Source organism: Balaenoptera borealis (genome assembly GCF_965194805.1).
Source record: "Balaenoptera borealis genome assembly, chromosome: 4".
NCBI lineage: Eukaryota > Metazoa > Chordata > Mammalia > Artiodactyla > Balaenopteridae > Balaenoptera > Balaenoptera borealis.
In genome coordinates this window covers 38297696-38313758 of record NC_138861.1, presented here as the reverse complement: position 1 = coordinate 38313758, position 16063 = coordinate 38297696, and the positions used below count along the sequence as shown (strand labels likewise).

The 16063-nt window shown below is 38.9% G+C and overlaps 1 protein-coding gene across 8 annotated transcripts in view; it reads right to left on the bottom strand.

Annotated features, from left to right (window-relative positions):
• ARHGAP10 (Rho GTPase activating protein 10) overlaps nt 1-16063 on the bottom strand; it is a 335488-nt gene that overhangs the window by 201116 nt on the left and 118309 nt on the right. For all 8 annotated transcript variants that reach the window (XR_014243606.1, XR_014243607.1, XM_082388998.1 and 5 more), the window contains 3 exons: nt 14643-14744; nt 8084-8194; nt 6123-6227 (listed from right to left, as the gene is read on the bottom strand). Coding sequence is in view for 6 of the 8 variants with exons in the window: in XM_082388998.1 (XP_082245124.1) it covers nt 6123-6227; nt 8084-8194; nt 14643-14744 (318 nt within the window). In the remaining 2 variants the exon portion in view is untranslated. The remainder of the gene's footprint in view (nt 1-6122; nt 6228-8083; nt 8195-14642; nt 14745-16063) is intronic.

Here is a 16063-nt window from a genome sequence, read left to right as displayed (position 1 = left end):
TTTTTCTCTTTCTGATTTATTTCACTCTGTATGAGACTCTAGGTCCATCCACATCTCTACATAACGACCCAATTTCATTCCTTTTTATGCCTGAGTAATATTCCATTGCAAACATGTATCACATCTTCTTTATCCATTCATCTGTCGATGGACATTTGTTTCCATGTCCTGGCTATTGTAAAGAGCGCTGCAATGAACACTGGGGTGCATGTGTCTTTCTGAATTATGGTTTTCTCAGGGTATATGCCCAGTAGTGGGATTGCTGGGTCATATGTAGTATTTAGAAACCAAGATCTAGGGACAGTGTGCTCACAGCTAACGGGGTGCTATTGCTTCTAGGTCTTCCTGGAAGACAGACTGAGAAAATGCACGTATGTATGTATATACGTGTGTGAATACATTTATATATATACACACATTTATATGGACATATACATATCACAACTTCTGTATCTAGCAATTTTAAAATCCATGAGTTCATACCATTAAACTTAATTCCAATCCAGTACTTCAGGTTTCTTTCTAGCCCACCCCTTTCCAATTCTGCACATTTCTTTTCAGACAGTAAAAAACCTGGCTCCCATTATTCTCAACAGATTTACTTATTTGCTCAATTAACGTATCTGCTCAACGTAACCAATCTCCCAAATATGCCAGCCACCTCCTCTGTACATGCTGCCTCTGCACCTTCCCACCCCCACTTTCACTGCCACAGACCCCTCCATGCGGTACACCCTGCCCTCACTCCTTCCTCAGATGTGACTCTGCACTGGGAAGGGAAAGGAAGGTTTAGCTAAATTTTTTAATGGATCATTTTAGGCAAATTACAAATGAGGGTGAAAATTACATTTCTCAAAATTTGAGCCCAAATAATAGAGTGGCTGGAACCTAGCAATTTCCAATTCTAATTTCTGGTTGAATTGGAAGATATCATCAAATAATAATAATGTTAGACCTTAAGTGTTACAATAGGTCACATGAGAGTGTTTACACTGTGAATGACATGACTGAGAGCAGTTTACGGTGCTTTAATCCTCACAATAACCTATGAGATAGCCTAGCGTTCTCCAATGCTTACAAAACACCATTGCTGTATTTCCTTTTCTTGCATGCTTTGATAAATAAACAAATTTCCAAACCAGTGAGTCTTAAGTCCTATAAATTAAATATTTCATTACATCACCTACTGGGGGGAGGAGGATTCAATGTGGAAACTAAGCTGGAATTCAGACACATCTGAGTACTTCACAAAACTGGCAGGTCAGGCTTATTAGCACAGGTTCACACCCATATTTAAGGAGGAAAGAAAGACGGGGGAGAGGAGGCACTGTTCACACTAAGTTTTACCCAGAAATAAAGCTTTACAGGCAGATGGCAAAGGCTAATTCCAAGTACAGACTGCCATTTTTCATTTAAGTTTTCCCATCCTGGCCCCATGACCTCATTCAGGGAGCAAAAGGATAATTAAAAGTATGAAGAGGGTTTCACGAAGCAGCTGTAAAACATCAGGGGTGGGCCCCCTGCAGCCTGCTTTAGTAACCTCCCAAAATAATAAAACAGAAAAGAAGGGGTAGGGTGCTAACACGCACCCCTCACTGCAATCCTCAAATCATCTCAAGTGCCCTATACCCTCATGAGAGAAATGGCCAAGAAAGTAGTAAAGTACAGCAATACTGAGATATAGCAGGTGAGGTAGAATGAGTGGCATGTGTTTCAAAGGTGCTGGTATTTCTGAAGGGCAAAGGTGACACAGTAAGGAATGGAGTGCAGTGGATGCCAGTTCAACAGGTGATCAAGTCTAAACGCCCGAAGGACACCTTCCATGGGAGTGAGGGGAACGCAGGTTAGAACTGTTGAGAGGTAGACGCGAGCTGAGGTTTACCATCGGTACCTAAATCTGAGATCTTACCATTAACGGGACTCCCATGTTACCCAGAAATTGTTAAGGTCCAGGGAAGCCAAATGGCCATGTCAGGATGTTCCCCAGCTCCTATATTTACTGACCCCAGAGACACCATGAGTGAACCCATTTCTACACCAACACTAAATCTGAAACCAACCGCCTTGGGCCCTGGAATGAGCCTGCCCAAGTTCCAATGCTGCCCTGGCCTTAAAGCAGTATGACTTCAGCAAGTTCTTTTTCCTCATTGTCCTCATCTGTGAAGTAGGAATAAAAAAATCTACATCATAGGACATCTTGGAAGACTGAAAGTGTCCAATCCAAAGAAAAGCACATAGGTAACACCTGGTACATGGTAACAAAATAAATGTAAGTGGCATTAGCATTATTATTATTATTTTAATTGCAATTAAGTCACTGAAAAGTGACAATTATTCCCTAACAAAGGAAAAAAGAGAATCTTCAATATCAAACTAAAATTTTATTATTTTATATCTGAATGAAAGAGAAAGTACATTTTTAATTTTTTTTTTTCTTTGGATTATAAAAGCTAATTCACAACATTATAAAACAGAGAGAGGCGACAGCACAAACAGCCCTGCCTGGAGGCAAAAAGAGGAGGTATAAACAAGATTAAAAAGTGACCAGAAACTCATCTCTCAGAAACAATCACGTTCATATTTTTACACAGTCACTTCCAATCTCTTTTTTTTTTTTGGTATAGTTTATCAGTTTAGTGTTCTACTTTGCTCACAAAACTGTAACAAAAATATCTGTGCATATCCTTAAATTATTCTTAACCATTCTTAGTATCTTCTAGGGACTCCTTCGGAATCCCTAAAATTTCTTAGTATTCTACTTCTTCCTGGGAAGAATTCTATTCTAGTCTCCTTTGGGGATAGAGATCACAAAATTTTTAAATTAGTTTTTTTAAATATTCTTTAACTTTGATGTAATTTACATTCTTCTGGAAAGTCTATTTTTTAAAAACCATCTTGCTCTTTTTTGCTGTCCATTAATCACTCTAGATTATGGAAAATGGAAAAAGACTGAATCTCTCTCAAAAAAAGGTCTAACCACTTTTACAACAGAAAAGGTGAAACCAGTTGGGGGAAAATAGGTTATTTTCACTCTTAAATAACTTTTACCTTTTTTCTGAGTATAAAATGGTTTTTGTCATTTTTTACTATAGTAAAATACCTAAAAGTTGACCAAAATTATCTCTACCATTATAGTGCACAGATAGTTAACTCTAAGATTTGGTTTCAACATTTCAGTATATTTCTTTCAATACATAAATATGCATAGCATAAAAAGTAACACACAGAAGTCAGACAGAGAAAGACAAATACCATATGATATTGCTTATATGTGGAATCTAAAAAAATAATACAAATGAACTTATTTACAAAGTAGAAATAGACTCACAGATGTAGAAGATGGACTTATGGTTACCAAAGGGGAGAGGGGCGGGGAGGGATAAATTAGGAGTTTGGGATTAACATATTCACACTACTATGTATAAAATAGATAAACTACAAGGACCTACTGTATAGCACAGGGAACTCTACTCAAAATCTTATAATAACCTATAATGGAAAAGAATCTGAAAAAGAATAGATATATACATATATATGTATAACTGAATCACTTTGCTGTACACTTGAAACTAACAACACTGTAAATCCACTATACTTCAATTAAAAAAAAAAGTAACACACAGCTGGGATTTTTGTAATACGTAGTTTTATACAGCCAACACTTTCCCTTTGATATGCTAAAAGCTGACTTCATCAGGGAATGAGAGAAATGGCCAAGAAAGTAGTAAATTACAGCAATACTGAGATATAGCAGGTGAGGTAGAATGAGTGGCATGTGTGTCAAAGGTGCTGGTATTTCTGAAGGGGAAAGAATGAGCTAGAAGCAAAAGTAAAGAGCACAGGCGACTTCCGGATCAGGTGTCCTTAACCCTGAAGGTGAGGCGGAAGGCAGAGCCTCCACCTGCAGAGCTGCAGGAGCAGCCTCAGAAAGAGCCAGAACAAAAAGCAGAGAGGTGGAGGAGCCCAGGCAACTTCCTGATGACAATCCTGAAGTTCCAGAGGACACAGGAAAGGATTTTTTCCAGTAACTTGTTCTTCGCCCAGTTCTTTATGGGAAATGAAAGTTACCAAGTATGTGTGTTAGGTTCTTAATAGACTGTTAGATATTAACCAGCTGACCCATTTCAAATGATAGGCTGTCTTCAAGTGTTGCTTACAATAGCTCATGCCTGAGTATTGCTCATTCCCGTTTAAATCTTGAATCTCGCTGAAATTATTTTGGTGTATTTAAGGTAACTATAGGCCCCTGACCCCAGGGTAGCTGTGATAAATGAACTTCCACATAAGCAAGCTGTGCATGGACAGTTTCTCTGGAGCCCCCAGGAGATGCTGATGTGTCCCCATACCTCACCCCAGACCCTGAGGCCCGGCTGGCTTCACGGGCACGTAGCCCATGCTATCACCCACAGCCCTGCGCTCAGAAGGTCGCGCACTTGATCTAATGCTCTGCCATCGCTGCCTTGAAATTCTTCATTTTTTAATAAGGGGCCCTGCCTCCTCATTTTACACAAATTATAGATCAGTTATGCCTGAAGGTTCTCATCCAGGCCAGCCCTGCCCTTGACAGATGAGGTACAGACACAAGTTATACAGTTAGTGGAGGGGGGGAAAAAAATCAGGATTATAACCTAATCTTCTAAACTAACTATGTAATGTTCTTTTTACAAACGCTGTGTTCTGCTGTCTACAGAAGTATTCTGATACATCACAGCATCATTAGACTAAATGTTCTACTACCTACAGAGACACTTTTGAAGTTAGGACTAATCTACACATATACACTGTGACATATTTTTAAATTATGTTACTTTATATCACTGATCTTGGAGGGTGTAGGGAGGAATCTACTCTTTAGTCATTTAACTGAACAAAATGTAGAATCTTCAAATACAAGTTGACGTGTAAATTACAAAATACAAGAGATTTCATTACCTACGTTCCCAAATGTTGGGAACTATACCAAAATAGCTTTGAAACAAAATCGACACAAAAACCATTAGTCCTCAATTTCTAAGATTATAAGATGTTGAAGGTCAGGTAGCAAACAGCACAGAGATCCCCATCCTTCTCCTTGTATGTCTTTCAGGATGAGTTGAGAGTCTGTCCCAAAACTCACTCACTGTGTTTTTAACAAGGTTTGAAATTACACTAAACATAACTTGAATAGCTTTTCAATGTGGACACTTCCAAAATCAACAAAAGTGTTGAAAGGAAAAACATCTACCACCTTCTGATCAAAATCACATACAGTATACTGTTTAATAGTTCTCAAAAAATCTCTTTATCCAAGACCTAACAGAAACCATACATTTTCCAGGAAAACAATAAAGGGCCAACAGCAACTGTGAACACCAATACATTAGTGAATAGGCACCAAGCACAGGAAAGAAATTCCACTGGAACTGTTAGCCTATCTGGGAATAAAAATCAAATAAGACATACAAGTAACAGAAGAAATTTAGATCAGACTTGAAATGCCTTAAATTTAAAGTGGAGGGCTGTTTGGGCTGTTTCATACAGAGCGGACTTAGACTTACACAACAGAGGTTATCCTTAGAACTGCCTCACAAAGTGCAGAATAACTATGTCACACTGCCACATGACTTGTTCAAAGTTGCTAAGACAGTAGATAGTCAAAGTTATCATAACGAGGAAAAAAAATTTTTTTAACTACACGAAGTGACAGATGTTAACTTTTGCGGAAATCATCTTGCAATATAATAAGTGAAGTCATTAAGCTGTAGCCCTTAAACTTACACAGTGTTGTGTGTCAATTATATCTCAATAAAACTGGAAAAATAAAAAATAAAGCAAATTATGTGAAATTCTGATTGTAAAAACATACTTCATGACCTTTCTGAAAAAAAGGGAAGAAAAATAAATTATAGGAAACGAATTCTTAAAAAAAAAAAAAACAGATCCCCCTGCAGCAGAATTCGGAGCCTCCCTTAGCTGGAGAACAGTTTGTTACACCAAGAACTGACCAGAAGGTGGCAGCGTAGCCTCAGTTTCTCGGTACCAACAGATCAGCCCGGTCTTAGTTTAAGGCTTTTCATACACCAAAGAAATCAAAACTACACCTCTCAAACATCTTTTTTAGGAAAAAGCTTTCGTTTCCTTACATTCTGAATGTTGATCTGTAGTTCCATTTTGTAGTGATTGAAGTCTTTGGCAAGTTCGTGGCCTTGATGATAGAAAGTAAACATTCCCTGAAAAAATGACAGCATCTAAAACAAAGGAGAAAAGGCGACATTAGCACCCAAAAAATCTCAGTGAACAAAATAAATTAAAAAGCCACGTATTTTGCCTCATCTCATTATGATTCTATCGAAGCACAATAATTAAAAGGAAGTCACTAGAATTCAACTAAATCTAACTGCATAGTATTCATTAATTGGTCCCTATTAAAAAAATAAAAGGATTTGTGATTTTTTTCCTTAAATATCAGAGCCATTAGACAGCTTTTACAGTATGCTGTAGAGGAGAAATGGAATTCTACATCACCCATTTGTCCTTTTTAGTCAAGAGAATCCCTATATTCATTTATAATTGAAACCTTATCACTATAGGTCGATAGAACCTATAAGGAAAGTGAAATACACATCAAAGAGCTAAAAGCTCTTTCGAAGGGCATCCAGTGCAGAGTAACCTCTCTGTTTTGTTGACAAGAATGCTCAGTGACTGGAGCAGAGAGGGGCAGAGGCAGGGCAGTAATTAAGCCCTGAGTTTCCTACAAACTCTCCACCTGCCCCTCTTGATCAGAGGGCACTGCTTCTCCCCCCACATGCGAGAAAATCTAGAGTAAGAGTGACTCGGGGTGAGGGTTAAGGAAATCCTGAGATTCACTGTCTTCAGAACGTCACGCTGCGTAATGGTAAGGAATTTGGGACTCTGACGTCAAGTGGCCAGCAGGGCTCAATTCCCAACTGGGGCAAATTACTGAAGTTTCTCTACTTCAATTTCTACATTTGCTAAGTGGGATAATTAAAATATCTCCTCAGTAGGGTACTGTGTGGAATACATGCATGATCACAGAAAAGTTCTTAGAACAACAACCTGAACAATGACTGAGCACTGTAAATGCTCAGTAAAGAAAATGTAGGCCATTATTATGATTTCACATAAAAAGAAAGCTTTAAGGAGGTCTTCTCTAATTGTTTAATTTAGGGTAATTCAATTACTCCACTGGACCGTAGCTTCCACGAATGCTAATTTTTAATGAATCATTACTTGGTTTTTTTTTGGTTTGTTGCCCAACATCATACACACAGTGGGTAAATTGTATGGCGTGTGAATTACATCTCAATAAAGCTGTTTTTTAAAATCACATGCAATATAGTCTATGTTAAAATTAAAGTGAATCTTGACAATCATGAATCTCAGTCTACCTCTGGGTTTTTTGCTAAAACCCACAGTACAAAATACTCTTTACATTCTGATTCAGAAGATACATATATTCGTAGATATGTTAACATATAAGTAACTGAAGCTCTCAGAGGGCATCTATATAAGCACACAAAAAAATCATGTGTTTCTAAAAGAAGTATAAAGAAATGTCAGAGAAACTCACAAAATAGTTTCAAATGTTCCACACACTGGTTCTTAACTTAGGTTGCATAAGCATTGTGAATTGTATTGGAAATAGTTGGTTACCAGTAACTGCTGAAAGTACCAAGCTTTGGATGGATGCACTTGCTTTAGAACAAACTTGAATAAAGATTATCCCATAAATATCCCACGCCCACTCACATTCCAATATAATTTCTTTCATGGGGACTTTTTTTTTTAAGGGTGGAGTTACAACTAGGATGGCAGAAATTGTACCTGACTGCAGAGTCCTTGAGACCATATAGCAAAAGGAATCATACTCATTACACATTGCTGTGCAAATAAGGCCGAGAACCACTATTTAGAAGTGATTCTTTGACTTCATGGCTCTGGGTGCACTGTGTACAATTTACGATGTCTTGCTTCGTGTTTAGGCACCACAGCCTCTAGCAACCATAAATCAGATCTTCGAAGAAACACATTCCTATTATATCACGAAATTCGACTAGCAGAGCAACTTGCTATTTATACTTACGGGTTCCACGAACTCAAACTTCTTCCTTTCTTGGATTTCCTGAAGCTTACACACGTATTCAAGAGACAGTTCGTAAAAGTGTTGCCGGTTCTGTTCCACTTGGATATCTGCCTATGTTAAAATAACAGAGGCCAGTCAAATTAGAGATGGTTCGGAGTGCAACTCTTTGCCCGAGGTCTGCAAACCTACAGTCCATGGGCCAAATATATAGCCTGCTGCCTGTTATTCTAAATGAAGCGGTACTGGACCAGCACCAGGACTACTCCTTTACGCATCTTCCATGTAGACTTCCCGCTACAACAGCTGACTTGAGTAGTTGCAACAGGGACCTCGTGATCTTCAAAAGTCGAAAATATTTACTAACCGATTCCCTGCAGAAATAGTTTGCAAACCCCTGCTCTCTGTGATGAGACTGACCCCGAAGGACTGAAGATCAAACAGTAAAAGGCACTTCATGAAAAACCTACCCAACCACAACTGACACCCAAGGTGGAACCGCACGTGTAGAATCCAAATTACATAAACATTATCTCCATTAACAAATCGCCTAAGAATGAAGTGGCCTGGGAAGGAGGGCTGAGCAAATTCCAGTCGCCACAGCTCTCAGGAGTGAAGGCAAACAGGTGAGGAAGTGGCGGCATCATCTCAAGAACTTGGCTCTTGCAGAGAGGCCTGGGCTGGAAGCCCATCTGCAGGCAGTCACGCTCCTAAGTCCTCACCATGTCCTGTCCCCTGGGAGGGAACAGGCACCAGATGGTCAGGAGACTATTCCAAAGGAAGGTTCCAGCTTCTCTTGCCTAAGTAGAAGGGAATTGAGACAGGGGATGGCTAAACAGAGGAACAGTAGAGAAACCTCTGGTCCTCAGAACTGTTCTTACAAGGCATCTTGTATTTCCTAACTCGGCTAATTTTATGTCCAGAAGTATTTATCTGGACATTTCTCCAAAGAGGCCATATCTAAGCACAGAGAAAGATGCTCAACATCACTTATCATTAGGGAAATAGAAATCAAAACCACAAGGTACCACCTCACAGTTATCAAAAACAAAAAATATCAGGAAATAATCCAAAAAACCCTATCTCCCCCCCACCAAAATAAAAAACAAAAAAAAACCCAGAAAAATAACAAGTATTGGTGAAGATGTGGAGAAACTGAAACTTTGTGCACTGCTGGTGGGAATGTAAAATGATGCAGCTATGGAAAACAGTATGGCAGTTCTCTAAAAAAAAAAATTAAAAATAGAATGACCATATGATCCTGCAATTCCATTTCTGGGTATATACTCACAAAAACTGCAAGCAGGGACTCAAAGAGATTCTTGCACACACACATTCACAGCAGTATTATTCACAACAGCTAAAGGGTAAAAGCAACCAAAGTGTCCACCGACAGATGAAGGCATAAACAAAATGTGGTCTACAAAGATAATGGAATATTATTCAGCCACAGAATGCAAGGAAATTCTGGCACCTGCTACAACACGGATGAACCCTGAGGACATTATGCTAAGTGAAATGAGCCAGTCACAAAAGGACAGATGCTGTATGATTTACCTTATATAAGGTAGCCGGAACAGTGAAATTCATAGAGACAGGAAGTAGGATGGTGGACTTCCGGAGCTGGGAGAACAAGGGGGCTGGGGAGTTAGTGTTTAATGGGCACAGAGTTTCAGTATCTCGAGTTGAAAGGGCTCTGGAGCTGGAATGTGGCGGTTATTGACAACAGTGTGACTGCACTTAATGACACTGAATGAACTGCATGCCTGAACGTGGTTAAAATCATGCTTTGTTGTGTATATTTTACCACAACAAAAAGTTTTTAATTTGGGGGAGAAAAAGTATTTACCTAACAGGTAATAATTTTTTTGGCATCATATCCTTTTTTAATTAATGTTTAACTATAATAAGAGTGTTTGTTACTAAGCCAAAATGAGAATTTCTACCTAACACTCATAAAAATCATGATTTTTTTATGCCTCTAATATCCAGAGATGGAGAGTTCAGCCACTAGCAGTTAACAGACACAACTCCCAGGAAAACCAATGTGAGAGTGTTGAGTATTTAATAAAATGGAGATAGGAAGGTTAAGGGTTGATTTTTCATGTTATTGTTACTGGGAAATGTCCTTCAAGAAAATGACACCAGGGTCAGATTTACCAAGGTGGTTTTTTAATTTAATTTTAGTGGATTCTCTTGCCTGGTTGTGCTAATGCAATTACCCCGGCATGGCAGGTCAGCTTCTATCCACAGCTTCCTAACGTTCTGGGTGTTCAGAACCACTGTGCCAGGTGCAGTGTGATCAATCACAAGAATCCCTGGGATGGCCCTTAACCCATAATTTACAACGATGCCACAGACATCCAAATCATACCTAGCAGCACCGTCCTTTAGCCCTGACTCAGTCTAAAAGGCAATCACTATATATGTGATGTATGAAAAAGTGTACGTGGTCTTTGTCCCAGGTTCCTGGCACAAATCTCCTAAAACCCTTGGAATTTCCTAAGCGAGAGAAGTGTCTCTAGTCATTTGTAAGGAGCCCCTTTTGAGAACGCTTGAGTTTATGCTAATGAGGTGACTTAGGGTAGGGCTCCAAGATAGCACTAATTAGAGGGTTGGAACTTTCAGCTCTACCCACCCATTTCCGGGAAGACAAGAGCACTACAAATTAAGCTCTATAACAACTCTTGAACAAGAGTTCATGAGCTTCCAGGTTGGTGATGTAAAAACTTAATAAACGGAAAACTCACCAGAAGGGGGAGCTCACATGGCTTCAGACCATCGCAGAGCCCAACAAGAAGAAAGACCACTCTTCTTTCCTGGCTAGGACCCAGCCCAAGAAAAAGCCAGGGACTCTTTACTATAGCCCTCTCAACTCTCTTTCCCTCTCAACGAAAGTGTTCTCCTTCCCTTGCCGTGCAGAAACTTGCCCTTGGTTCCCCATGGTTGCAGACCCTAAACTGCAATTCTCTGCTGATCCCGAATAAACCCTTCTTTGCTGGAGAAATACCTAGCAGACTATTTATTTCAGGTTAACAGGAAACACATCCACTTGCCTAGAGAGTGACGTACCCCAGTTCCATGGGGACAGAAGTTTCTGCACTTGGGACCCTTCCAGACCCCGCCCTGTGCACCTCTTCATCTGGCTGTTCATCCGTATCCTCTATATTATCTGTTATAATAAACTGCTAAACTTAACTACATGTTTCTGAGTTCTGTGAGCCACTCTAGCAAGGAAGGGGTCATAGGAACCTCTTATTTGTAGCCAGTCAGAAGCACAGGTAACAACCAGGACTTGGGACTGATGTCGTAAGTGAGGTAGTCTTTTTTTTTTTTAACTGAATTACAGTTGATTTACAAGGTGTTAGTTTCTGGTGTACAGCAATGTAATTCAGTTATACACACATACACATTCTTTTTCATATTCTTTTCCATTATGGTTTATTACAGGATATTGAATATAATTCCTTGTGCTATGCAGTAGGACCTTGTTGTTTATCCGTTCTATTGATAATAGTTTGCATCTGCTAGTCAGAAGTGGGGCAGTCTTGTCCGACTGAGCCCTTAACCTGTTGGATCTGATGCTGTCTCTAGGTAGTGTCAGAGTTGAGTCAGTTGCTTGGTGGTGTTGGAAAACACACATTTGGACTATACTTTTTACTACACCAAGCAAAAGTCTTTTTTTTTAAACAAACATACAATTTCAATTTGATTATCATCTCATTTCTGACCATTCCTGCTGTTAATATGCATAAAGGAAGTAGATCACTCACACAAAGATATTCAAAGGATCTATTTCTCTGGTCCTATTTACTGAAACATAATTATTTGACGACTCAGTGTCAACTTAAAAAAAATGTACAACATGCAATCTGTGAGTTCAGTTTGATTTGGGGCAAAACGAGGACTATAGCCCTGGCGCAGTTAGTTCCTCAGAGCTAGGCTAGTGACTTAATCCTTGTAGAGACAGGTGGCAACTGCCAATTTCTAATTGGCATCAGGAAACAAAAATATACTTCAAAAATCAGCAGTCATGGAATGTTCTCGAATATCCAATTCTTGTTCTAGTACAAATATTAATTAGAATTTCGGGTTGTGATGGAGGCAGAAGCCATTGTGCCCAATAAACAGAGCTACAGGTCAAGGTACTAATAGAATTACTAAAATTGCCAGCCTGGTGTCTGCCATAATTTCCTCCTGTTATTTTCATTGGAAACAAGAGGAAAGAATAGATAACAAGTTTCTATGCCTTTGTTCAGTACCAGTCTCAGCAACCTTTATTAATCTCTTGAGCACCTCAATTTACTGAAGATTAGCAATGTATTAGCCACTGCCAAAAGTAACCAAAATCCAAATCTAACCTTTTCCCCACTAAACAGCATCCCCCTTCTTACGGCCTTCACGCCTGCAATGGAAAGCTAGGTCAAGTGGGAGTCCGTATGTTTGTAAAGAGCAAACAGAGCAAGACAGCCAAGAATATGTAATTTAAGTGAAACTAAAATGATTCTCCTTGAGGGTCTCTTCAAATTTCCCATCTGGAGTTTAATTATCTTTGGGAATGATGAAACTGTCGAAGCCCTAGCTCACAATCTTCACGCTTGTTCATTGGGTAAATATTTATTAAGTGCCTATTCCCTGACAAGTCTTATTCTAGGCATTGAGGACAGAGTGCTGAACAGAACACAGCTGTTGCCTGCAAGGAGCTTACATCCTATGGGAAGAAGCCATGTAACAACGGACTATGTAGTGAGTCAAATGTCTGTCAGAGTATGAAAAAAAAAAATAAAGGCGAGTAAGGGGGACACTCTAAATAAGATGGCTGGAAAACTTCTCTAGTAAGGAGAAGTCTGAGTGGAGAGTATTTGGAAGACTATTTGAAGGAGTGAGGCATGCAGATCTGGCAGAAGGATGAACAAAGCACAGGCCCTCAGCATGGAACCAAGCCAGAGCAAGGCAGCCATGTGGGTGTGAGGGCAGACGGGGTGGGCCCAGGGCCTCTAAGGGGAGCTGTTAGGAGTATCTAGAGAAAAAGAGCAACATGAAGGCTCACTCCACTGTTGTACAGAAAATAAACTGTAGGGATATCCTGGTGAAAGCAGGGTGGCCTTTGCAGTAATCTGTGCGAGAGATGCCCGGGTGACAGGGGTGGGGAGTCAGGAGAACTGGCCATATTCCGAGAATATTCTGAAGCTAAAGAAGACATAGGTTGATGGTCTAGATGTGGGGTGAGAGCGAAAGGGCCAAGACTGACTTTACAGACTTTGCCTAAACAACAGGTAGAATGATACCCCATTAGATAGTGAGGTGGAGATGGAAATTGACCCGGCGCATGAAAATCCCTTCAGGATACCTGGAAACAGAGATCAGGGGAGAAGAGAGGTAGAAAACTGCTAGCATAAAGAGAGCCTCTAAGAGCAACAGCTGTCATTTCAAAAATGACAGAGGGTAGGAGATGAGGGAACACACGTAACAAGTGAATGGTTTCCTACATAATATGGAAGAGGAGAGAATGGAGCCCTACCCACAGTATTGGAGTGAGGATTAAATGGTACAAAAGGGCCGTTCTCTTTCATAGAACGTCAAATGCCATCTAAACGTCCGTCAAAAGTACTAGCGAGACAAAAGAAAACGTGACGTGTAGGCAATGTCAAAATAACCCCGCCACACACACACACAAACTCACACACACACACACACACACACACACACACACACACACACAGAGTTTGCAACTAAATCTGTGACATTTAAACATAACCCAGGTTTATTCTACAATGTTGTCATTTTGATGATATTTCACTAAGTGTATATTATAGTGGCACATCATGCCTGGATTCCTTATGTGTTTAAAAATAAACAAATGGAAAAAAAAAAATCACACTTTTGTGGGATGAGTCAAGATCCATACAGCTGCAAACAGCATTATGTTTAAGGAAAGCATATGTTCCAAATTGTAAACAACTGAGTTTCCATTCAAGTGTGTGAGTGAGGAAAAACAAGTGGCAGGGGATTTAAGAAACAGAAAGAGAAAATGAGAGACAAGATATAAATTCCTTTCTCCTTACACACAGCTCCCTCCAAAAACAAAAAAATGAGTCTATTAACACAAGTAAAACAGATGCTCTCTTTCCAATGAAGGTGAAAACTCCTGAGTCTTCAGTGTTAAGTAAGATTAATGCTGCCTTCACATAAAAGCCAAATGGTGTAGGAGCTTATTCAATTCACTTCTTCAAGAAATCTTGAAAGCCAATTAATGAATCGATTCCTGAAAATAATATATCTGTTCTCAGTTACGCTGGTTAAAATGATTGTTCCTGTGAAAATATATTCAGAACCAAAACTTTTAATACTATGAATCCACACTGCATTAATCACTCTAAGAGGTCTTATTTTATATCTTGTTCCAAAAGAGCTCTTTTCTTCATGGTGATACCTGGTCATTTTTTTCACCTCTAAAATCCTAGATGAAATGTTTTCAAAAGAAAAGCACAGTTTTTTAAAAAAAGACATGCACTGATTACTGAATTTTAGAAACAAGTTAACAGAAAAATAAAAACAATACCTCTTGTAAATGTGAGTCTTTCTTTTTTGCTGATAAATTCAAATGTTTATCAATTACACTATAGTTCTTTTCTGTCTCTTTGTCAAACTTCTTTTTTTCTTCCTACAAATCAGAAAAACATAGACAACTGTGATTAAAAAAGGGGGGAAAAGGCATACACATAGTTAATCCACTGGGAAACTCAAAATATGAAAAATATCCGAAAATAAAAGAAAGTACCACGAAGTGTGAAGGAGTTATCTGGAAAATCTATCTGCACCCAGGCCATACTGCTTATTACTCATCAAGACAGTGTTAGGATTGAAGAGTCACTTATTTTTTCTTTTTTTCCTTTAATGGGCTTTTTTCCAAGCCTGTTATTTTTCAACTCTTCATACTTATCAGTGTTTGGAATTAATGCCATTCACTTGTCCTTCCATTCAAAAAAAATACATTTTTAAGATGAACACATAATAAGAACATAAAGCTTAAAAAAGCAAACTTGCTACAGTACAGATTTTGGCATAGAAATGGAATTCACTTAAAACTGAGTAAGTTTTGATCTACATTAAAAAAAATCATCATCATCACCACTGGGGCAGTAGGGAACATCTTAAAAGATCTTCCCCAATTGTCCAGTATGAATATCACAATAAAATCCTCTGACCAGGAATGTCATCTACTTACCCAAACCTTAGGGGTGATTTCTTTAACACCGTCTAGAATACGTAGCAATAGGTCGACAAGGCCTAAAATAATACTGACATACTTGTACCAAGATCCTTTGGTTAACATTACAAACATTTCTCAGGCACTGCCTAGAAACAGCCTTTGCTTTCCTTTTGCTAGAGTAGCTTCTTTTAATTTTTTAAAATTTTTTTTTCAAATTTTTATTGGAGTATACTTGATTTACAATGCTGTGTTATTTTCAGGTGTACAGCAAAGTGAATCAGTTATACATATACATATATCCATTCTTTTTTTTAGATTCTTTTCCCATATAGGTCATTATAGAGTACTGAATAGAGTTCCCTGTGCATTTTTATCTTTTTATTTTTTTAAATACATCTTTATTGGAGTATAATTGCTTCACAATGCTGTGTTAGTTTCTGTTGTACAACAAAGTAAATCAGCCATATGCATACATAGATCCCCATATCCCCTCCCTCTTGAGCCTCCCTCCCACCCTCTCTATCTCACAAGGAACCAAATTTTTTTAAGGCAGCGAAGACAGAGTATCTCCCCAACACTGCTTGCCAAAGGTAAGTAGATTTTTCATAAACATTTCGGAGCACCAATGAGCACACGCAATGTCCTCATGCTGTCAAAATGTTTCCATTAACTTCAAACTCTCACCAACTCTCCAAGGCCTCCTGAAAAGGAACATTCCCTTCCCTATTTTCCAACTTCTGTTTTCTAGGTCAAAAATAATGGATTCTCCC